Source organism: Passer montanus, unplaced genomic scaffold (genome assembly GCF_014805655.1).
Source record: "Passer montanus isolate IOZ18808 unplaced genomic scaffold, ASM1480565v1 scaffold53, whole genome shotgun sequence".
In the NCBI taxonomy this organism is placed as follows: domain Eukaryota; kingdom Metazoa; phylum Chordata; class Aves; order Passeriformes; family Passeridae; genus Passer; species Passer montanus.
In genome coordinates, this window is record NW_024370263.1 from 8,014,314 (window position 1) to 8,037,380 (window position 23,067).

General features: G+C 43.9%; 1 protein-coding gene across 3 annotated transcripts in view; it reads right to left on the reverse strand.

Annotated features, from left to right (window-relative positions):
* TMEM132D (transmembrane protein 132D) overlaps positions 1–23,067 on the reverse strand; it is a 184,317-nt gene that overhangs the window by 150,181 nt on the left and 11,069 nt on the right. The window contains exon 1 of one of the 3 annotated variants that reach the window (XM_039724850.1): positions 4,220–4,327. The exons of 1 other annotated variant lie outside the window; for it this stretch is intronic. In XM_039724850.1, coding sequence (XP_039580784.1) covers positions 4,220–4,238 — 19 coding nt within the window. In that variant the 5' untranslated portion in view covers positions 4,239–4,327. Of the gene's footprint in view, positions 1–2,353; positions 3,260–4,219; positions 4,328–23,067 lie in introns of those variants that run through there. One more of the 3 variants, XM_039724848.1, reaches the window with a different exon arrangement.

Here is a 23,067-nt window from a genome sequence, read left to right on the forward strand (position 1 = left end):
CTGCAGGGGAGCTGCACAAGAACCACTGGGAGCTCAGGTTATTTTCCCCTACCCTGCAATTAGCTTGGATACTTAAAATCCCTGCACCTTGGACATGAATAGTTTTGCATTCTAGTCCCACTGAGCAGCTTTCAACAGGAGATTTCAAAAGCAGTGGTGGAAAACACACAGCGGAAAGCCCAGAGACAATTACAGTACATTTAAAACAAATTACAGATACACTTTCTGCCAAGCAGGCCTTCCCACTTACACAAGTCCCTGTCACAGCCAGCTCTTACAGCCTGGTTCTCTGCACATTGCACCCAATTATCCTCAGCAAGGTCTGAGTGTTTGCATGTGTGAATCCACGTGCACACCTGAGACAGTTCAATTCAGGTTTGGTGTGGCTGTTTGCTTGCAGCAGGGTTTGCACTCAACTACACACAAACATATTAACTTGTATATATCAAGTCTGCAGCAAATTGATTCTACAATTGTGTAATTGACTGATGCTTCACATCAGTGCTTGTAAATAACAGATGAAAAGCTGAACTTCTCTAATTGAATGTCTCCAGAATCAAGAGCAGAGTCTGCCAGGTGCAGCAAGGCAGATGGTGGGATTTGTGTGCAAGAGCAGCCCAGCAGAAAGGCATTTCCCCATCTCAGTTCCGCTTGGCGCCTGCCCTGGCCACAGCATTTTGTTCAGCAGGGTTAATTTACAGAAGTGCTGCTGCACTTTCACATACTCTGCTCTCAGTCTGTGTGAAGAACTGATGTTTCAGCTGCCAAGCTAAACTAATCAAAACCTAAACACTATTCTCTCAGGTCAATCCAAAGTGAAATACACTTCAGCACTGCAGAAGGGAAGGAAAACCCCTAATAAACACATAGGAACGGATAATGTTGCCCTTTTAAAATGGAAAACAAAAAAAATTAAAGCCTCCAACCCGTCTACTCAAGTTCCATCTTACTTTTTGAATATTCCTTTCTCAGAAAAGGTAATCTACATCTCCATTTTAATTCACAGCCTTTCTACTACAATGGTGCATGTAAGAGCTACTGGATCTTTTCTGTTTAGTACATTCATAATAAAGGCAGTTCCTTTAAAGCTTGACACTGCTTCCCTGTGAATGGCTGTCGCTGAACATACAGCTACCTCTCCCTCTCCTAGCTGGATAAAATCCAATCACTGGATAAATGGAATAAACAGTTGAGCAAATATTTCTATGCCTGGTTATCATAATCCACAAATCACTACCAACTGTTGTTTTATTACATAACAAAAAGAAGGATTAAACCTGTATTTGGAAAACAACAAATATATAATTAAGACCAAACAGAAAAGTACTGATTGCTTAATCTAATTGCCATTACTATCTCTTGTTTTACAAATTAAGATAAGCTTCTTTACATATCCATGCATGCAGTCTGCAAGTACTTCAGACCCCATTCCCAGTCCCTGAAAAATGGTTTGACTTGATGGAACAAATCACAGAATGTACAGACATTTACTGCCTGGCACTTCAGGAAATATCCAGGAATAAATCAACCAAGACAAACCACTGAAAGTGAAGGAAAGCAAAAGCATTAAAATGACATATTAAAAGTGTTCTGCCAAATTACATATGGTTCACAGAGGTGCCACATTTAAAATTTAAGACTTGAGCGCTTTAAATTGTACAAATAGCAAGGAGCATTAGTGATCCCACAGTCACAGAGTGAGGAACCCCACTGATGGGAAGGGATTTGGTACCTGACTACTCCACCTGCAGAAGGGAGCCAGAGCAGATTCACTGGCAATGCCTTGGGAGGACACACTTCAGTAGGTGAGGAGTCCCATCAAAACCCACTGAACCAGGAGGAGTTTCCCGGTGAGAAGCGCCCCGGGTGGAGGGCACACAGGAGCACTGACAGGGAGCACTGCTGGTTACAGGGGAGAGCCCAGGGAGCCTCTGTGCTGCCCTTCCCCAGCAGGACAGGCTCACTTCTGTCTCTTCCTTCAGACACCAGGCTCAAGGCAACAAATCACTCCTTTGTGAGCAGGCTGGAGCTGGGAACTGCTCCCGAGACGGAAAACCAGACCAGGCAGTTCAGCAGAAATAATGCAGGGGGTGACGCATAAAACCAGCAACCCACAGGAAACACAGAAGTAACAGAGAAGATGAACTTTTTCCCCCTGCTTGGGTCAAAAAAAAAAATCAAACAAAAAAGGACATCAGCCTTATTTATAAACCAAAGTAGCTCAGCCTTTTTTGTAATAGCAAATGAGATATCATCAGTTATTAATAATGTCTTAATTCAGATAGATAGAATGCTCCTCCACTAAAACACAAACAAAGGAAAAACAGCACCCAAAGAACCACAAACCACTCACTTTGTTTGAAAATAGGATCTGCAGGTCTTGTGCAACACACCATCCTTTCAAAGCTGCCCACACTGGGAGGGGAGCAGGAGCTGCTCTGTAAATGAAGGGGACTGGACTCTGTATTTAATTTAGAAGGTACACCAGGAGATGGTTTGGCTGACTGCAAAACCCCACAGCTGCTCCAAGGTAAATTCATTTGTGAGAGCCTTCTACAGCTTTGGTGCTCTCCAGTGCTCAGAATGGCACCAGCAGGGCTTCTCCTGACACCACTGCCTGCACAGGGGTACTCAAGGAAATGTCCTGTGAGGAAATTCACTGGGAGCACCCTCCTCCTCCTCAGGGCACCCCCACCAGCCCTGAGCAGCCACTGCGTCCAGGAGTCACTTGGCCAGGTTCTTCTGGAAGTGTTTCAAGAGTCTTAGCAGGGAAGAGTTAAGAGTTGCAGGGGGTTTATTGCTTTTTATATTTTGATTGAAGGAAAAATTGCAGAAAGGTTGTTCTCTGAAAACTTCTGCAGCTGTAATTAGGGAGTGTTTCAAATGTGTTGCCAATTAGCTTAATTGGTGTGCAGGCTGATTGAGACCTGAGCGGGAAAGGTTCCTTATTACTTAAGGGGAGGAAAGAAAGAAGCAAAGACCAAAAATTCTCATAAACTTACTAAGAGGAAGAGGACCAGAGGAAGTACTGGCCTTCATGAGCAGTAGCTCACGATGAAGTAACAACTCTCCAAGTATTTGAAAAGAATAAACTCTGAAGATTGGTTTCAGCTGTAGCTCTCTGGATCCCAGGCTAAGTGCTAGACTGATGACGATTTTCAGCTGTCTGTGATTTCATTAGACCAGGCTGAAAATAGACTGTGGTCCATCTGGTGTTAGCTGAGGCTCTGCTATGGACTGTAAAGGTTTCAGCTCCATCAGGACAGATGTGGGAGCTGCAACACCAGGCACTGTTTGCCTTCCAGTGCCAGCAGCCCACACCCCTGATTCTGGACCACAGGAGTTCCAATACTGCCCCATGCCCGCTAATGCTGCGGGGACAGGCAATTAAAAGGCCCTGGTGAGGCAGAGGAGAAGCATTTATGTTGCCTTTAATTCCACAGGTTCACCAACAAGGCAAACACCAGAGCATTCCTGTCTGCAGTGAGCAGTGTGGATGTGCCGAGTGCCTGTTCCTGGGCTGGGCACACACAAACCCACCCAGACTCCTGTCCCACCCCTGCTAACCACAGGGTTCCATCACTCCCCACACCGCCCCAGAGTGCTGCACAGAACAAGAAATCCGAGCCTGTGGCCGTAATTGTCTTACCTACATGAACAGCAAATGTGCTTTTTGTTAGAACAGTGTTGAAAGTAAAGCAAAGCACAACTCATTTAATTATGCAGCTTTGGAGGCTCTGTGTCCTGCCTGGGACTTCAGTAACAAGAGATTTCAGTGCCATGCTGCTTGGCTGTGGTTAAATTATTCCAAGAAAGCCAAGAGTTAATCCACTAAACTAGGTTTAGTTGGCATAAGGGAAGCTCAAAACCAGACAAGCAGAACGTTAGAGCTGACAGGGCTCCGTGGTCGTACTCAGAGTCCATTTCTCCACATCTTAAACTACTTTTTAATTTGTTCTGATTTAAGTGCAGCTCCAAACAAAAGAATTCTTCTAGGATTGCCCATGTTTGATCTTAGCATCTCAAGAGAATCTAAGAAATTTAATCTCAGACCTTGAACTATGGGCAAGCACAGTCAATATCCAGAAACAAACAACCCCCTCTCTGCTCCAGCTGTAACTAGGATGGTCTCTTGGCATCAGTATTTTGCATTCATATGAAGGCAGTGAACTAAAAGAAAACAATGTCTGAAGACCAAGAACCAAATCAAACTACAAACCATAAGGACTTTGTCTCATGGATGGTGTCTGTTGACAAAAATACAGCTCAGTTCACATCACTGCCTCAAGTACCGAAGGTTTTCAGTCTTTATAGTGCAGCTCAAGTGGCTCCTCATGGTTCCATGCTTTAAGTAAAGCTGTTAGGCTGTGATCATGAGCCTGTGTGAGGGCTAAGCCAGTGCAGAGGTCACACACACCCCACACAAACACTGACACAGGTGTGCAAATGATCCTGTCAGAGGCAGAGCAGCACTTAGCAGTGCAGAGGTCACACACACCCCACACAAACACTGACACAGGTGTGCAAAGAGGCAGGGCAGCACTTACTGATGCAGAGCACACCCTTCTGTCTGCCAGCAACACTGAAATGAGAAGAGCTAAAGGAGGTAAATGTACTTCAAATTGGCAAAAGAATAATAAATGTCCTCCTTATATTATTTTAATACTTCTCTCAAAACTTTGCATCACTCAATTCAGCCAGAAATTTCAGGAGGCTGCTGGAATTTTGACTTTTCTCGCAGAGCTCCTTTCCTGATCAAGGTGTGAGCATTAACTGGTAACTGCTCCCATTCATATGAATAATGTCCATTTTACGTTTTCAGCTGCAGTGCAACACCCAGTTTGAACTGCTGCCTGTGAAAAGAGTAGATTCAGCACATCTCATTTATGTGCTTATCTAAACTGGAGGCAGCCACACAATATAATTTAGTGTATACAGCACTTTGCTAATAGAGAAACCGTGCACTGAGTAGCTTTTACTCAGGAGGTTTCTTAGCTTGGAATCCAAGCACTTAATACAGCAGAAGAATTTCATTTTCTGGGGCACGGTTTCTCACTGACACAGGTGCTCATATAGCAGAATTTACAGAGTCCATTATCTTCTCAAATAGGAAGCACAAGAAGTGATCATGCAAGAAAAGACATAAAAGACTTCACTTAATCTGAGATTTGTGAGACTAGGCCTTCAGTTTAAACATCAAAGCTAGGTTTGAACTCCTGCTGCAGCAGGATCTGCAGACAATGGTGGGTAACTCCAGGAGCTGCCCTGCCCACTTGGACAAACCCTGCATGCAATTCTTACACCGTTACACAGCACCATTTATCTTGTGTGGTGTCTCTGAGTGGTGGAGAGGACACAGCCAGTGCCAGGCCACGGGGGGAGAAGGAAAGAACAAACACCACACTCCTCATCTGGGCTGGCAGCGTGGCAGGGGCGAGCAAACCCTGGCAGTGAGCAAACCCTGGCAGTGAGCTAACCCTGGCACTGAGCAAACCCTGGCACTGAGCAAACCCTGGCAGTGCCCAGCTGTGCTGGGCTGTGCTGGGGGGTGAGCACACACTTCCCTGAGGCTGGAAGGGCAGCCTGAACTGGAACTGGATTGTGACCACTGTACTGGGAGAGGGAACTCCCAGAGCCCCTGCGCTGGGAGGAGATGCTGCTTGAGAAGGAAGGGAGCAGTCTCTTCTGATTTCTTCACAGTTCAGTGGCATTTTTCTCTCCTTTGGGCACTGGGAACCTTTCCACTCTGAGCGTGGGGATGAAGTGTGCCAGGCTGACACAAGCCCTGGCTTAATCCCAGGAGCACACGTGTCACGGGCAATCAGCATCCAGCCCTGGGTGACAAGCTCAGCGATGGGCTTCACCTTTGGAACAGGAGCATGAGTCAGGGCTCTCTGTGATGCATTTCTCAGGAGGCCTTCAACCATCAGTGGGGATGTGCCTGTTCCTGAACAGTTCAAAGCTGTCACTTCCCATCTGTTGTTTTATGATAGGATGACTCATTAAAACAAACACAAACTGAGACACAGTCTCCGTGTAAAGGAGGTACAGCCTAAAGGAGTTCCAACTTCATGATGTTGAGACTCAGTAAATAACAGCAAGGTACAAAATGGCTGAATTTCAATGGATTAAAAGGTGGGATTCAGGACAAACTGACTCAAGAAACAACAGGATAAGGAAAAAGCTTTAACTGAGGTTCCTTCTGTTAACAAAGGGATACCAAGACCAGGTTGGGTGGGGCTCTGAGCAGCCTGGGATAGTGGAAGGCTCCCTGCCCATGGCAGAGGGCTTGGAGCTGGATGATCCTTAAGTTCCCTTCCAACCCAGAGCATTCACTGTGACACCACAAAGAAATGGACACCTCAGGGTGCACACAGGGGTACCACACACAGCATTCACAGGCACACGCAGCCCCAGACCCAAGAGAAATACCCAGCTCCAGGCAGAACACTTCAATCCAGCCCCTAACCCGGCTGCTGAAGCTCACACTTGGAAGCGTCCTTGCAGCAGCAGTCAGTGCTGAGAACCATCAGCAGCCACTGGCCTTAACGAGCCACTGAGCAAAGAAGCTCCTGGACGCTGGCAAATGCCAGCCTGGCTGGGGACACTGTCCCTGGCTGCTTGAAACAGGACAAATTACTCTGCTGGCTCTGTGCACTGCTTAGGAAGTTTGAGTCCCCGTCACAGAATCTGCTGTTGCTAGCACTCTGCCGAGGAAACCAGGGCTAATTAACACAGAAAGCAAGAGCTGGATCATATTTAAAATGTACAGGTAGATAAATATACTTTCTACCTGCTGGATAGATTCAGGGGATGAAAAGGATAAAACCCAGCACCAGCCAGCATGCAGTGGCACTCTGTCAAAGGTGCTCCGAGTTCATTATCACCTCCAAAGGACAGTTCTCCCTGCGCTCCAGCCATGAACGTAGCACAGGGAGACTTCAAAGCAGGTTACATAAAACCTTTCCTTGGCAAAGATCCACGGTTTTATGTTCTGAACCATCTTCTATGTTATGTTTGGTTTCATTGTTCCATTCTGATTCTAACAATACCATGGATAATAAATGAATATGTTTCACAACTTGGTAAGATAGCCAAAATGCCACTACCTACCTAATGAGCCTCATAATTGAGTTGTAATGAATTTTATGTAGTGCTGTGTAACTTGAATGATGCAGGAGACACTGGGAAGATATTTAAGAGGGAAGAATTCTAATATACTTTCAAAAGAAAGGATAAAAATAATCACTAGTTTACTCACACAATTGTTACTCCTGCCAGGATCCAATTTAAGCCCATGAGATTACTCATGGGAGTAAATCTGTCACAGGAGTAAGGCTGCAGAAATAAACCCTGGGACGCTGTCCCAGCATCATAAGCATACAAGCACCATAAAGTCACCCCAGGACATTCATAAAGGTGATGATGTTTAGAAAGCTTTTCTTTGTGCAGCATCCAGCTAAAACTGTGTGAAGAGATGGTTTGACTGACATGAAAGCCTGGGAGTTCTGAGGAAGTTAATATCCACTTTTAAAAATATTTTATACTGATCACGATTTGAGCATAAAAGCCAAAAAGTAGTCTCTATTCTTTTGCTTGTTTTGTCTCCCTATTTGATGAATATTACCTCATTTGGATGTCAACTGAAAAAGCAATTAAAAATGAAATTAGGTCAATAAAATCAAAGAAATACTTTCAGGTCTCCTAACTTGCTGACAAACTTTTTAAAAAGCGGAATAGATGACAACCAACAAATAACGTGCTTTCACACAAAACAGTCCTTGAAGCAAAACACAGGAAATTCAAACACCTGACAGCACTTGTATGAGCTTCCAGAATATTCTGAAATACATGCAAGATTAAATACTATGAATAGAAAGAAACAAAAACCCTCCTGTTTTCATGATGTTTTGCCCAAGAAGTACATAAAGCCGTTTTCCAAAACAAATGGTCTGAAGCCAAGATTTTCAGCTTCTAAACCCCCATAGCTACAAACACATCTGTAGGAAAATAGTTTGTATCTGGAACATTTGAAAACCATTTGAAAGCTTGGAGCTTTCTGTGTAATGTTTCTTGCATTAAAAGGTTGGTACAAGACCTGAACCTGAACAGAACGATTCCACTTCGCAGGAATTTGCATCAATATCTTATCTGGGTTTACACTGCCATGGTAATTTCATAGTATCAAATGACATCAAAGAAAAACTGGGTGTAACTTCGTTTTATCCAACCATATGTGGTTTTGACATATGCAATAAAAAAACACAGTCTGATCCAAATCTCCACACAGCCAGTTACGCAGGGCTCCAAAGGCCTTCACCATCTTCAGATTCAGACCAGCTCCTTTGTCCAGACTCTGGGCCAGGCCAGCAGCCAGGCCCCACTGCCTGCCACAGGGGGACTCTGGATATTCTCTGCATTCCAGAGGCGTTCCACGGGGCCCAGCTGTGGCATCCAGCAGAGTCCCAAAGCTCTGCTGCCCCAGGAGCCAGAGAGGCAAACCCAGCCCTGAGCTCTGCTGGGATTCCATCTGAAATAAAGGCTTTGTGTGGCTTTGTCTGAGGAATGACTTGGGCCTTACTACCAGGAGTCTCATTGTACAAAAGCAAACGATTCCAGTATTGGGATCAGGTACTCAAGTGACTTGCACACAGCCCGAGTTCCCCAGCACACCTGCCCAGTGAAAGCCCACATCCTCCCAGTGCCACTCTCTGCTCTGTTATCAGGAAGTTCCATTCCTGCCGTTTATGAATAGAACACCAGTGCCTTTACTCAGATCTCCTATTTTTTATGAGCCCAGTGCTTGTACAACCTGGCAGCTTTTTAGCTCAATCATATAAATGTCTTAATACCCTGCATTGATCTGGAATCAACACAGTTGCCAACACATGGATAAAAAGCATCTGGAGAATTTGTTGGTTGTTATTTCAAGCTGTTTATTATTCCTGGAGGACTCATATGAACACTCAGAACTATCATGCCTGCATTAATACTGCTCCCCTGCACCTCTGGGTACAGTAACACTGTACATTAAAGATGCTTTAGAAAATTGTTTGCGAGTTGATATTGCACTGGGATTACTCGGTACAGGCTGCAGCTCTCACTAAATAAATACTGGAGAAGGGCTGGCTGTGAAGGCAGGCAGTCTGAACTCCTCAGCTGGCCTTTGGAACGCAGTCAGGAACAAAAACAAAGCACTGATATTTACCAAGTTGATTTCAAATCTTGGATTTGGCAGACCTGTGATGAACAGAGACTCGGGGTACATTTGTAATGCCTGCTTGCAGACTGGCACTGGAAAACAATCCCTCACAGGCAAGGGGAGCATCTTGGGAGCTGCTCTTGTTGCCCACATGGAAGCAGAGATCCCCGTTTTATCACAAGGGTGCAGTTTGACAAAGAAGTATGAAAAAAGCTACCATGGAGAAAGAGAGTAAAATGAGATGCAAACATCAGAGGGCCCTGGGAGAGAGAGCATCTGTCTAGGGACAAACCTACACAAGTGGGTTCAAGTCATGCAATCATGCACTAAGAAAAATCCTATTAAGTGAAACAGGTTCTGTTTACATTAGGAGCAAAGGTGGGAGCAGGAATGAATCAAAAGGTCCAAATCCAGTCATACAAATCTGTAATAATTCCGTTATTACCACTGAAAATCATCCCATGCAGAAACATGACTGCAAGGCAAATCTATTGAAGGGGATTTTCAAGACAAATCAGCAGCATCATAAACCAGGCTGCATTCTGTGCAGAAGTACTGAGCACTACACAAACCTGAATGGCCACAGCTTTCCAGCTCTGCCAATGGGGATTTCTGTGGTGATGTAAATTACCACGAGACCCGACTGAGCACAAACATCGGCTCCCCTTGGCCAAGTGAGTGCCCGTGACCCGTTTTAAGCTCCAGCCCAGTGTCTCAAAAGACTCACACTCCTTCAGGGTGGACACCAGAAGGAATTTCTTTGGTGAAGGGGCTGTCAGGGACTGGAGTGCAGTCCCCATCCTGGGGAGCTCAGGAAAGCCCTGGACATGGCACTGGGAGCTGCATGTGCAGCTGGGATTAACTGGAACTGCAACATTCAGAACTGATCTCACATTCCAATCCCAGAATATTTCATTCAAAGTTTTTTAACTGCCCAGATTAGAGTTTTTGACTATAACCCATTTGACTGTTGCGTATTTTCTATATCCATCCCATCTCTGTATTACATTATATATGCATGAACCCACATAGTAAGTAAAGAGTATATCTACATATCTATCTAGACCATTATTAATCATATAAGAGGGAAAATGAAAATGATTTGCCAGATATTATTAAAATGTCCAAGTCATTTTATCCCCTAGCACAGAATAAAAATGTTACTATGTGGCTGTTAATATACAGTAGAAGGGAAATTGCTGCTTCAAGTATAGAAAATATTGTAGCTCTGAGCCTTTAGAAATTCAGATTGCCAATAAAAACATTAGAGAACTGAATATTAAGGGTCACATCCACCATTTCTTCCATATTTCACCTGACCGGGATTATTAACACGAAAACTCAGTGCCTTAAGGAAGCAAATGGAGTAAAGCACATAGAAATGATCTGCTACAACAGTGTTACTCTGCAGAATTACAACACTTAACATCCAGCACTTGAAAGGCTGTGGTGGGAGCAGTCTCCTCTGAAAGCACCAGGTTTTCAATCCAGTTCTAAGATCAGGAGGCAAAGCAGGGAGCTGTGTTATAAACCAGGACTAGAGTGTGGTAATTCCTGGGGCTTAGAGCAGATCTCTGTCTAATGCAAGGGTCAAATCTTCCTTGACTTTCATGACCTGAGGCTGCTTCCAAGGAGAGTTTTCTGTGCCCATCAGTCCAGCTGCCCTGGAGGCAAGCCGAGTCCACGGAGAAGTTTCCATAGAGGTGTCTGCAGGAGTGATTCTGTGTTAGCTGTCACTCCCTGGACACAGATTACAGCTTAAAAATCTTTAATGTGTCTGCTTCATAACAGCTTTGCCATTCCCCATTCACAGCTGGATGTTTTACACCCCTAATACAGATGACATTCGTGTCTTTTACGTTTCAGTCTGCCATTGGAGAGAGTTCTCAGCAAGACACGATCAAATTAGCTTCAGCTGTCTGCAGGACCTACTGCAGAGAAGCTGTAAAAGAAATCAGTAATTTCAGCCTCAGCACAGACGTGTACATAATCACTGTGCTTCAGAAACCCAGAGAACAGAGACATATAAAAAAATGAATGAAAAATAAGCATGTCAATGAAAAGAACCTTTTATTCTCCCCCCCCCCCCCCCCACAAGGGATGATATTTTTGCATTTATTTATAGCACTTAAAGAGCTGCAGTCGCAACTGGGTTAGTAATAAATTGGATGAAAATATTCTGGAAAGCCAAGGTATGGCCTCCAGGAAGCATGAAGGACAATAGGCTGCAAAATGCCACAGAAGTTTCACGTGTATTCACACAGACAGCAACAGCAAAAACCAAATAGCTGAAGCGTTCTTCCCAAACCCCCAGCAGAGCATTTGCACAGGCTGAAATCAAACCCTGAGCAATCTGTTAAAGGAGAGCACATCCCTGTTCAGAAGCATCATCACTCTTCTGCACCCCTATAATTTCTGCTTTTTTTCCAAAAGCTTTTCCCCTAACATTCTGTACCTGCTGAGAGTGCAGAGGGCTGGTCCTGCTGCTCCCAGCTCTACACAAATCTGGGCTGACAGGCTGCTAGCCAGAACTCCCACTCTTCTTCTAATTCCTCCTCAACATCTCCCTTTCCTTTTGCTAGCACTGCTGGAGCTTCTGCAGTCATTTCTAACTGTGCATGTTCCATTGCAGCTGCCACTTCCTAACGTTCGAGATAATGCCTGGTCTGTGTTTGCAAGGCACGGCCTGAATTAGCAGGATTTTATATATATACATAGCTAATAAAGTTGATATTTACCCATGGATGGAGCATGTTCCATTGCAGCTGCCACTTCCTAACGTTCCAGACAATGCCTGGTCTGTGTTTGCAAGGCACAGCCTGAATTAGCAGGATTATATATATATATAGCTAATAAAGTTGATATTTACCCAGGCGAGCACAAGCTCAGAGACAAGACTCAGTTCTGGAGAAGTTCTGCTGTTTAGCAGACTCCCATGGGCTGGCTCAAGGGCCCCCGTGGCAGCAGATTAGCTCGGGATGTTGACACGGGCAGTGCTTTGGTGCAGATGAAATGCCAGCCTCCCCCAGCACCCACAACCAGCCTTGCAGGACTGTGCTGGGCACAGGACACTGCCAGACACCCACCCAGCCACTCTCCCACCTCCCCTCCTCAACAGGCTGGGGGAAAGTAAGATGAAAATCTCATGGATTCAGATAAACACAGGGAGGTCATTTACTCATTAGCATCGCCAGCAAAACAGACTCGAGCTGGGGGAAAATAATTTAATTTCTTGATAATTTAAATAGATTTGGACTATTAGAGAAAATTAGAACAACACCTTCCCTCCCTGCCTGTTTTCCAGGCACAATGTCAGCTTTGTTCACACAACCCACTTTCTGTGTTTCTATTTTTCCCCTTCATCACTCCTCACACCACACAGGTGGATATTGGAGCACTCAGTCTTGGTGACCAAGGGAAACATTTTAAGTTACAGCTGATATAGTGAACTTGTGCCTCCCTGAGCTCTCCCAAAAGTGATCATACTGCCATTAAGAGTGGAGGATAATTTCTAACTGTTCAAGGAAAAAGAAAGAAAGAAAAGACAAGACAGGTTTTCAGTAGTGAGAGGTATCTAGCAAAGAAAACAAATAGAAAAATGACTTTTTGTGTTGGGCTTTACAGACCTCTTCAATACAGCATTTTTCAGCTCAGCCTTATAAAGGAGAACAGAGATTTGTGGTGAGCTTTACTCCACAGAAACCACAGATTGTAACAACACGCACTGGAGGAGGCTGGGTAAATTGCCTCGATGCTTCAGATGAAGTAAGGAAAAACATGGCAGGACTGGAACAGCTTTTCCGTCTCAGAGATCACTCCTCCAAACCTGCCTTGCCATGGAGAAAGATTTCTTCCAGACAAAGTTACTCAAAAGCAAAATGTGTTCATTGCAAAAAACAGCTCATCAGCAGCCATCCATCCATCACCCCTGGTGCAGGAGCTCTTTTCTCAGCAGGGAAAAATCGGAGCTGGAGTTAGAGGAAAACTCCAGTTTTATCATTTTTTCATGCCCTTAGAAGAAATAGGCATCAAGAGAATAAATTTTCCCCATTCTGTCACAAAATGCTTTTGCATTGTTAGAAAGGCTAGAAGTTACTAGTGGAATTAAGAAATGAGCCTGAATGAAAACTGCAGTGAGTGCAAGTGAGCAGCTGCAAGCCACTGCACTTGGAGCTGCGTGTGAAATCCATTTATCCAGTGGGATCTGGGATTCCACTGCCTGTTCTTCAGTGACAGACTGGCCTCCCCTGAAGCTTTGCGGAGGAAGGAGAGATCCCTCTTTATGCAAGACTCATAAGAAATACGTGACCTGTGGGTCTGCCTGCTCCCCCAGCTCCCTTGGGTCACAATATTTATTCTGATCTGCAGCAGAGATAGAAGAATGAGCCAAATGCAGCTAAAGCCCCAGTTGAGGGAAGCAGCAGAAGGGAAGATATTAGGGTCAAGTCCCCAGCAGGACTCCAGAGATTTTATTGACTTTACCAGCAGCAGAGCATTCTAAAAATACTGGGAAGCTTTATTAGTTGAGCCTGAGTTGGAAATGCATACATGTCTGTAATTTCAAGTTTGCAGTTATATTTCACCTGTTTTCTTGTCTACACAGACCAGAAATAAAGTCAGCAGCTAACCAATATAACCTGACTTCCCATTCTTATAACATGCCTTATTTAAGGATGCTGAAGGCATTGCAATAAATATTATCATTCCAATAAACTTTGCAAAAATATAAATAACAAAGATTTAAACACACTACATAGATTTTCCTTGCCCTGCTTGAATTTCTCCTTCCAGTCAAATCACCAAAGGAAAAAACAACACACAAAACAACTGCAGTTCTAATCTTTCAGCCTGCACTTACAGGATTAAGAGTTAATACTTCTCATAACTGTAGTCTCAGTCTGTTCTTCTGGTGTCTCAGAAAGAAGTAATTGCAATAACTTCCACAGAAATTTTATGGATTTCTTTTTATTTGTCTTTAGACATAAACCTTAAAGACTCAAATATGTTCAAGGTTTCCTCCAAAACCACAGCAATGCGATGTTTTTGTAATAAATGAGAGGTTTTTGGCTAAATCCTCACAACTTCTCAAAAGCAGATGCCAGGGGAGTGGTTGGTGTCCCCCAGCGGAGCCCAGCCATCCCAGAGCCTCACCTGCTGGGCACAGGGGGCTCTGGCTCGGGGCTCAGGACAGCTCTGGCAGCAGGGGCACAAACGCTGGCTGTGCCTCACAATCCCCTTCTGACGGATCTGCAGTTACCACGGAGCACCTCAGGGGAACTGCTCCCCTACAAACGCACACGTGGAAACACAACACTTCTACCAAGACAACCTGTGTAGAAGTGTTTGCCACATCCGTGACTCACAGGCAATCTTCATGGAGAAGTGTAACACATATTTGTTTATATTAATGTCAATAGTATTTGCTTTTTTTAGTGAGTCATAGATACCTGATCTCATCAAAGCTAGTTTCCCCCAAATACGAATTTCAAATTCTTTCTCTTTTTTGCTATAACAAGAAGCTAAATCAGAAAACAAGAAGCTCAAATGCAACCTTTTCTTAAGGTAATTTTTAAAACAAAACAGATGTAAATTTTTTAAGATCCCATAAAGGTTTGCCATATTAGGGAATAAGATCAGGGAAAGCACGTATCAAGTATCAAATATATGTGCTGGGAAAGCAGAAATTACTCTAATTAGAAAGTTTCTCCTCGTGCTGAAATCTAAACAGATAAATTCTGTCTCCTGTTAAAGCAAAGTAAATCCAGAGTAATCCCTCAGAAACTGCTCCACTGTTACATCAAGGTAACAAGTAGCTGAATTGAGTCAGGGTTCTTGAAAATCAGATTGAAATGAAGCCCTGCAAGTGCTGCCTACACCCAGGGAGCATCCCATTTGTGGAACAGGTCTGTCATGCTCTCATCAGCAGAGGATGGTGACGGGCTGAGATGAAGGCTGGGCACTGTTAATGAGCCTTCCCAGTGCCTGGGTCGTTAAACACCCCCAGAGTGCCCTGCTGATCCCTGTGGCACACCCTGGGATGTTCAACTGGACACGGCTCTGTTGCTGCACTTGGGAAGATCAGAAGCATATGCAGCATTTCTTTCTAAGGGCTCTTCCCTGTCATCCTCTCACGTTACTCTGAGGCAGAGGATCTGTCCTTTACCCACATGGGAGGGGCTGTGACTTCACAGCAAAGCTGGGATATTCTGTCCTCTCAGAGAATGTGAAACATGCACCGAATGTTGCCATGCCACCTGCAGGGAGAACGTCCAGTAAAATTCACAGTTCAGAGAGGCAAACACCAAAAGCTTTGGGAAAGGCTAATTTATTACTCTGTCACACTCAATTACAGAGTCTGCAGTAATCCAACACATCCATTGTTTTTCCCTCTCCAGACAGAAAAGAGCCAATTGCCTGGGCTCAGAATTAAACATCTGTTTCACAAAACAAAGATATTAACCTCTGAGTTCCGTTATGAACCAATAAAATCCAGTCATTCACCACCACTCAGTAACAGGTGTTTTCTCCATTACACAGATTGCTGCAGCCAAATCCTCAGCTTAAGCCACTGCAGTGATTGAATTCTGAAGGTACTACGTGGGCTGTCATTAATGCAGGGATACAGACGCTTCTTTTACTAATACAACATATTGATTTTAGAATCTTCTGCTGTGGTTTCTGTCACTGTTACATAGATGTAACTAAATATTTAGACATAACAGAATCAACTATTGCAAAAGAAACAAAGACAACTGGCAGCTTTACATACTGGAAAACATCAAATCATGTTTCCATATTAAACACAAAGCTTTTGAACAGTATAACAATTATTTCATTGTTTTAATTGTTATCCATCCTTAGTACATACAAACCAATCACAAATAAAACAGGAAGCAGTCCCGACCACAATTTTTTGCTTTCAAGGAAACCTTCACAATTTTGGAAATAAAACAATCCATACTGAGTGGGGTTTAGTCAGGCTCCTCAGGAGCAAAAAGAATGGTGAAATTCCTCAGAGGGAGGCAAGCTCGGCCCCAGTGCTGCGATGTAAATCCAAAGTGACTGCACATCATCTGGAGCACGAGTCACTCTGCAGGAGCTGAGCACTCGCTTCTCCTCCTCCCAAATTCTCCCAGACACTGAACTAATGAAGTACAAAGAGTGTGATGTGTTCTCCAACAATGAGCAGCAAGCAGAGGGAGCATTAATGGAACAACACAAACGTGAGACCAGCAAAGGAGCTTTAACACAAGCTGAAACCATCAGAAATGAAACTCTGGTTTGAACCTTTGCCATAGGCTGCAGATCTGAAATCGTCATAATTTAAGAATATTAGAAATAAATGGTGTGAAAAGGGAACACAACTCACCCTTGTTTAACCTTGTGACATAGCATGGCACCAGGAATTCCTTGCCTAAGCAATGTTTTAGAGAATGTTTTCCCTACAGGCTTTACCTGAAATGTGCACAGCTCCTTGGTTGGTATTTTCACTGATTGCTGTCCATGCAAACTGAAATTTGATATTAAAAGCACATCTTTGGCTTCTCAGCCCTGCAGGGATTACATGAACAGAGATCCACACCGAAAGGGCAAAGAACACCAGCACTGGAAACTGTTCTGCATGTCACGGGGTCACTGCAAACCCTCCCCCTGGGAACAGTACCTCCCTGGCCTAGGTCTGTTCATCCCAGAGTTCGGGGGGAATTTTGAAGCCTGATAACTTGCAGTAAATGAGAAGATGGAAAGACTGGAATGACTGGTAAATGATCAGAATTAATCTCCATCAGTCTCTAAGCACAAATAGCATTTTGCTTCTCCAAAGGGTCAAGCATTAATTCATTTCAGAGCACAAAATTGCAACCTCTTCTGTTTCTTGAGGACATTCACAATGTAGTCGAGATTTTCCAAAAACATTATCTGGCATTTCTAAAATGTGCCTATAATGTATTTTAAAAAGCATTATGTTAGCTATCTCTAAGCATATTTCTATATATTTTTATACCCATGCCCTAATAGGCAACTACCAAGTGAGCACCAATTAGCTCCTCAGAAGCATATAAGGATTAACAGTCCTTAAACTAGATGCATATTCCAGAAATCAAAACTGCAGGAAAGCCATTTAACCCAACAGAAATGGAACAGAGGCACAGGATCTGGCCAAAACATCAACCTTCATCAGGAAAAAATACAGAACAGGCCTCCTGAAAGTCTGTATATATTAACAGGACCATAAGAACATTTTCTCCTCAGATTTTCCTACACAAAGTTATCAAAAGGTTACAATTTGAGGCAAAATCCCCTTGAGAAGAAAAATAAATCTACCAAAATAGCTGCAAACACATCCCATGGATTAAAGGTTATATAAAAGCCAACAGGTCAGAAATACCTCTCTTCCTCCTCTCCCTCCACAATTCTATCTAATTAGATTGAATGCCTTTTTATTTTGTTCAGTGCAGAGAATTCCTGAAATCCCAGTTTAATCAAGCCTGAGTCCTACTACTCCTCTGAGGCACCATTTTCTTCAAAGCTGTAAACTTCAGCTGAGATTGTGCTCATTTTACAGTATTTTTCCCTCCTTGAATTAATAATAACAACAAAAATCGAATAGTATCCCAGTGTCCCGCCTACACTTTATTAAAGCACTTAATTTCTGATCCTTTAAATATTCTCCTTTGTTACTGACAGGGACATTTGGAGCAGCTGAGCAGCAGGAGGATGCTGGGGCTGTGAGGCCCTCGGGGTGGCTGGGAACCATTCCAAAGGACCCCAGGAACCACACAAAAGGTGACACTCGCTGTCCCCCAAACTGAGGGCCAGCTTATCACTGATTGTGGCTGCACAACCCCAAAGATAGGGGTTGAAATCTGGCTTTTTATACTTGATTGGAATGCTACCCATGTTCCAGCTCCTCCCATCAGAGCTGCCTCTGGCCAGAGGAGGCACTGGGCTGTATAAAGTCATAAAGTCCTTTTTTCAGTGTCACAGAAGGGCTCAGACAGGAGCTGATTTTGGTGCATTAAAAAGGCCCCAATACTGGGCACTAAAGATGTGCTTAACCTAAACAGAGAATGACCCTTATCAAGGTAAAACAGGACCTGCTTAACAGAAAACCAGAAAATTCAAACTGGAAAGCAGCAGCTTTTAATTACCAAGGTGACAGTCAACAAAAACAAGCTTTGCCCTTTTAAAGGTGATCAAAAGAAGGAGGATGTGCAACACTAGACTCAGTGCAAAGGTGAAACGATGGATAAAGGTCCAATTGCATGTTTGCCATTATAAATGGAGAGACTAGAGGGCCTTAAGGCTGTAAAAACAGTAAATTTGGTTAGTGGCTATAGACCTGAACTCTGGGCAACACCTGACACTGCTCACCTCCCTGTGTGTCCAGGGCAGGGAAACAAAGGCAGCAACCAGCAAAGCCACCCTCAGCTCCATGCCCGCCCTGCCAGGGGCTGCCAGGGCACCCTGCATTCCTCTCTAGGGATTGCTCTCCTCTCTCGGGATTGCTCTCCTCTCTCGGGATTGCTTTCCTCTCTAGGGATTGCCTTCCTCTCCCACTCCTGTGCTGCTCCTGCCTTCCCCTCGCAGAGAAATAAATAAAAGAGATCTTTGTCATGGTAACTGTGGAGCTCCTCAGACAGGCAGCCTCCCAGGGAGGATTGCCTCTGAACAAGATGCCCACCAGATACTCCAAGGAAAATCTCAAGGGAAATAAATACTGAATTACTCGGATGCTTTAATTCAAGTCTCAGTAGCCAAGGTGTCTAAAATTATATCCAGTCAGCTCACCTGCCCAAAGCTTGTAAGGGCACGTGCAAAAACAGCTGCGTGTAAACTTCTTAATATGGGAAGAGGGGTTGTTTTGTAAAAAATGCAAGTTTGGTCTGCTTGAATATGTCTGATTTAACAGAATGCCCTGCATATCATCTTCTGCGGCCACCAGCTGTGGAGAGTGAATATTGTGATATTATCCAGCTCTGAAACAATGTAAGAGGAATTTAATTTTAGAAGGCAGATATGGATTGTTCTGTGTATACAGGAAGCATGAAGCATTATTTGGGAATGATAAAAAACTGCCTTTCAAGATATACTCTTTGTGCAGTCCTGGGGAAGGGAGAATGCAGCTCAGTGCTGTGATCAATGAAAGTTTTAACAACAATCCAATCAATGTGAATCTCTTTGGAAAGGACATCAGGACATGCTGGTGTTCATTTGCCTCAGGGAAAGGCTGGGCTGATTTGGCTGCTTCTCCACAAACCTGAAATTTCTGATACTCTAATCCAATCTTAGCCTTCTGACAGAAATTCCTGCTGCACACAGGACTGCCACCCTATTTCCTAGGGTTTTATGGGGTTTCTTTGCTCTTTCAACAAAATTCAGGCTGGGCTCTAACGTACAAAAATGTGAAAGAACCTGATATCTGTAAAACTGTTCCAAGATGGTTTTAAAGCAGCCTTAAGTTCTGCATCATGGACATGGGTCTGGAGTGAATAATGAACTTCCAGATACTCCCAACTGATCTGAAAGTGACTTTGAATTTCAAGACAAAGAAGTTCTGCCATCAGAAGATAACACAGAGAAATTGAATATATACAGGGGAACAGAAATTCCGAATTCATCAATTTCATCCAGTTTTGTTGTAATAGTAATATCAGCATCCCTGAACTCCAGACAAGATTCTATCCACTGAGCTGGGAGCATTTTGGCTCTTAAATTTAAAACCAGATGCTTCTAAAAATCTAGCTTTCATCTAAAGAGAGAATAAATGTGTTGCTAAACAAATGTATTAATGCAATGTTATCTTAAAAGCAGGAAAATAATCAACCAAGATAAGGCCATTCCTACATCACATATTCACTAAGTATTACCTGCTTCCATGTTTTATTGTAACTACGTGGAAATAAAAGCTATTTTAATTAAAGAGAAGGCAGCTACACAAACTAGAACTGGGAAGTGAAATGCCTTAAGCAGTTCTTTGGAGGACTTCACAATGTCTGACAATTGCAATCTATTAGCTACCCCTCTCTCCACAGAGATCATGATTAGCCAGCAAACTTGCCCTTTCAATTCACTCAAAGCTTCAATCTATTCCATCTGTGCTCTCTGAACCTTTCATTTCCAATAGGTTCGGGGTAATTCAGAGCAGCCAGGGAGGCTGACAAGCTCTGCCTTGCTTTCACATCCTCAGGGCTACATGCTGACATCTTCGAATGAATTTAGAAATAAATACAATATTGCTGCTTTCACACAACATCGTCATTCCTCTGAATTCCATTAAGGAAGCACACCGGTGCAATTAGGGATTGGGCCATGACTCAAACAGCCACTTGCCCTCATGCTGGTCTCACCATTCCACTGTAATGGAATAAAACCCTCCTGTGAGCTCGCAGTTTGACCCAAAGGCCGAATGCCTTAAGAATCCAGGTGGACAAAAAGGTAACTGTGATGCAGACCCGTGAGCATTGGAAGAGCCCTTGCACCTTACTACACACTCTGAACAGCAGTGGTACCTGTGCAGAGCTACAGGGATTTGTCTGCTGGGAGTGGTTCTGGTGGTGGGAGAGGCAGGAAGCCCCCACGAGATCTGATGAGCATCAGGACTTAGCAGTTCAGTTCAGGAGGAAGGAAACAACCAAGAGATGAACAGCTGGGAAGTGTCTGGCAGACAGGCAGGTGTGAGGTCCCAGCCAAGAGCAGTCTGCAATGCTGAACACAGCACTGGGAGCCACGTGTCTGCTCTGTAGCTGCGATGGCATGTTAGCTTGCTGAGGCCTACAGCTGCAAATATATAAATATACCAAGTGATCACTGTCAAGCTTCTCTCCGTTTTGCCTGGTTTCTGTGCTTGAACAACAGCTAAGGTTGAACATCCCCTGGTTCTATAATTGTGCTCTCTGCAAGGGAATGAGAATGACGAGGCCTGGGAACAGATTACTGATGTATAGCTTGATGCTACAAACAGAAAGCATTAACTGCAGCCTATGAAGGCACTCAGCCCTTTTTCTTCTGAGATCTGGTGAGCGGGTGGCCTCGGGGTGAGATTATTCACAGCCCCATCTCTGTTGGAAAGCTTTTCTTTTTGGTCCGTTAGTTTTCCATCAGATCAAGGAGCTCAACCACCTCAGTAGGCAACTGCAGTATTACTGGAGCTGGTGCCTGCAAAGAAAAACCCCAACCACTATAAATGAGGAAAAAATATTAGTTTTCAGCTGTCTCTGTGAGCTCTCTGCATGGCTCATTACTCAGCTGCAGAAATGCCAGTGCCACACAGGAAAGAGACTGCAGCAGCCCCAGCTGAGGCTGACTCTGCTGCTGAGCAGCTCTACCACCCATGATCAGCTGCAGAAATGCCAGTGCCACACAGGAAAGAGACTGCAGCAGCCCCAGCTGAGGCTGACTGTTGCTGAGCAGCTCTACCACCCATGCTCCTTTTCAGATCAGATCCAGCCCAGTAAAGAATTATTATAATTTTCCTTCTGTTTACGGCTTACAGTCTAGATTTAAGTGAACAAAATCCAACACACAAAATACAGGAAAGCATCACTGGTCAACTACTGCACCTGCACTATCCCTGTAAAGTGGGGTTTTTTAATTTCCAGGAAAGGTCTGTCAGAACCATTTTCTACCGCCAAATTACAAAAATTCTGAACGTTGTTTCTGTGAAGTTAGACCTTGACTCCTGAAGGCTTATTGTTCCCAGCTGTGTTTTCACAGCACTTAGCAGAGTTTTCCCAGCAATGCTGCGTGGTTTCATTATTCCCTCCTCTGGAGCTGCGTGCCATCTCCAGGAGCTCACAATGCAGCATTTCTCTGGCCCAGCTGATGCCTACTCGTGCAGGGCAGAAGTTCCACTGCGAGAGCTGAGAACGAAACAAAAACCTTCCCAGTATCACCCTCAGCCAGCAGGTCAAGGGAAGACGCTGAGAGGATTTGGAAAGTGTGAGAACTTCCATTATGCAAAGGCCAGAACGTGCAGAGAGACTTTTTACTACTGGAAAAAAGAGGTGAGAATGATGAAGCTTGCATGCATGTGAGAATATTGTACTGCAAAGGCAAAAGGAGTTATTTTCAACCATTGAATGCAAAGGAGTAACTGAGCATCAGTTGTTCTGGTTTTCCTTTCAGGGGGTGAAATAAAGTACAAACCATTTCACATGGGACTATTGAGAGAATAAGCAAAACTGTCTTAGCTTCTGCAACTTGCATTCAGCATAAGCAAAATTATTATTTATTTATTCCATGAAAATTTATGGTAGTTTAATATTTGTCTTAGTCTGAAACAAAAGTGTAAAGAAGGGATTGTGTAATTTAAATTGCTTTAATGAACATGAGGGCAACTCTGCAGTTTGGCAGAATACAAGTTTCATTGGATAAGATCAAGTATTTGTGTAAGTGAAGGCACCAGACCTCCTGGGATGGCTGTGGTAGGGGCTGTGCACACCCTGTGTGCCTGGAGCAGCTCACAGAGCAGCAATTCTGATTTTCTCTATCATGCAACTTTCACAATCCCAGCTTCACTATCAGCTCTTACTCTGCAGAGTACCACCACAACACAGAGTTCAATCTTTATTTCTTCTTCTTGTCTTCCAACTCCCATAAATTTCTTCTTGCTTGCCCTCAATCTTAATTTTCTGGGCTCCCAGCCTAGAGTTTCAATTATTTTCTGATAACTCATCCAGGTCAGTACTGAAGTTCAATGTCATCTCTAAATCTAAGATTATATATGGTCTGTTTTCCTCTGTGATTCCTTCTGTTCATCCCACAAGATTTGGTATTGGAAGGAGAACAGTGGCAGCACTGACCTATAAATAAGGGGGCAGGAGAAAGTGCAGGAATTATGGAGGGATTCACTTGCTGAGTGTCTG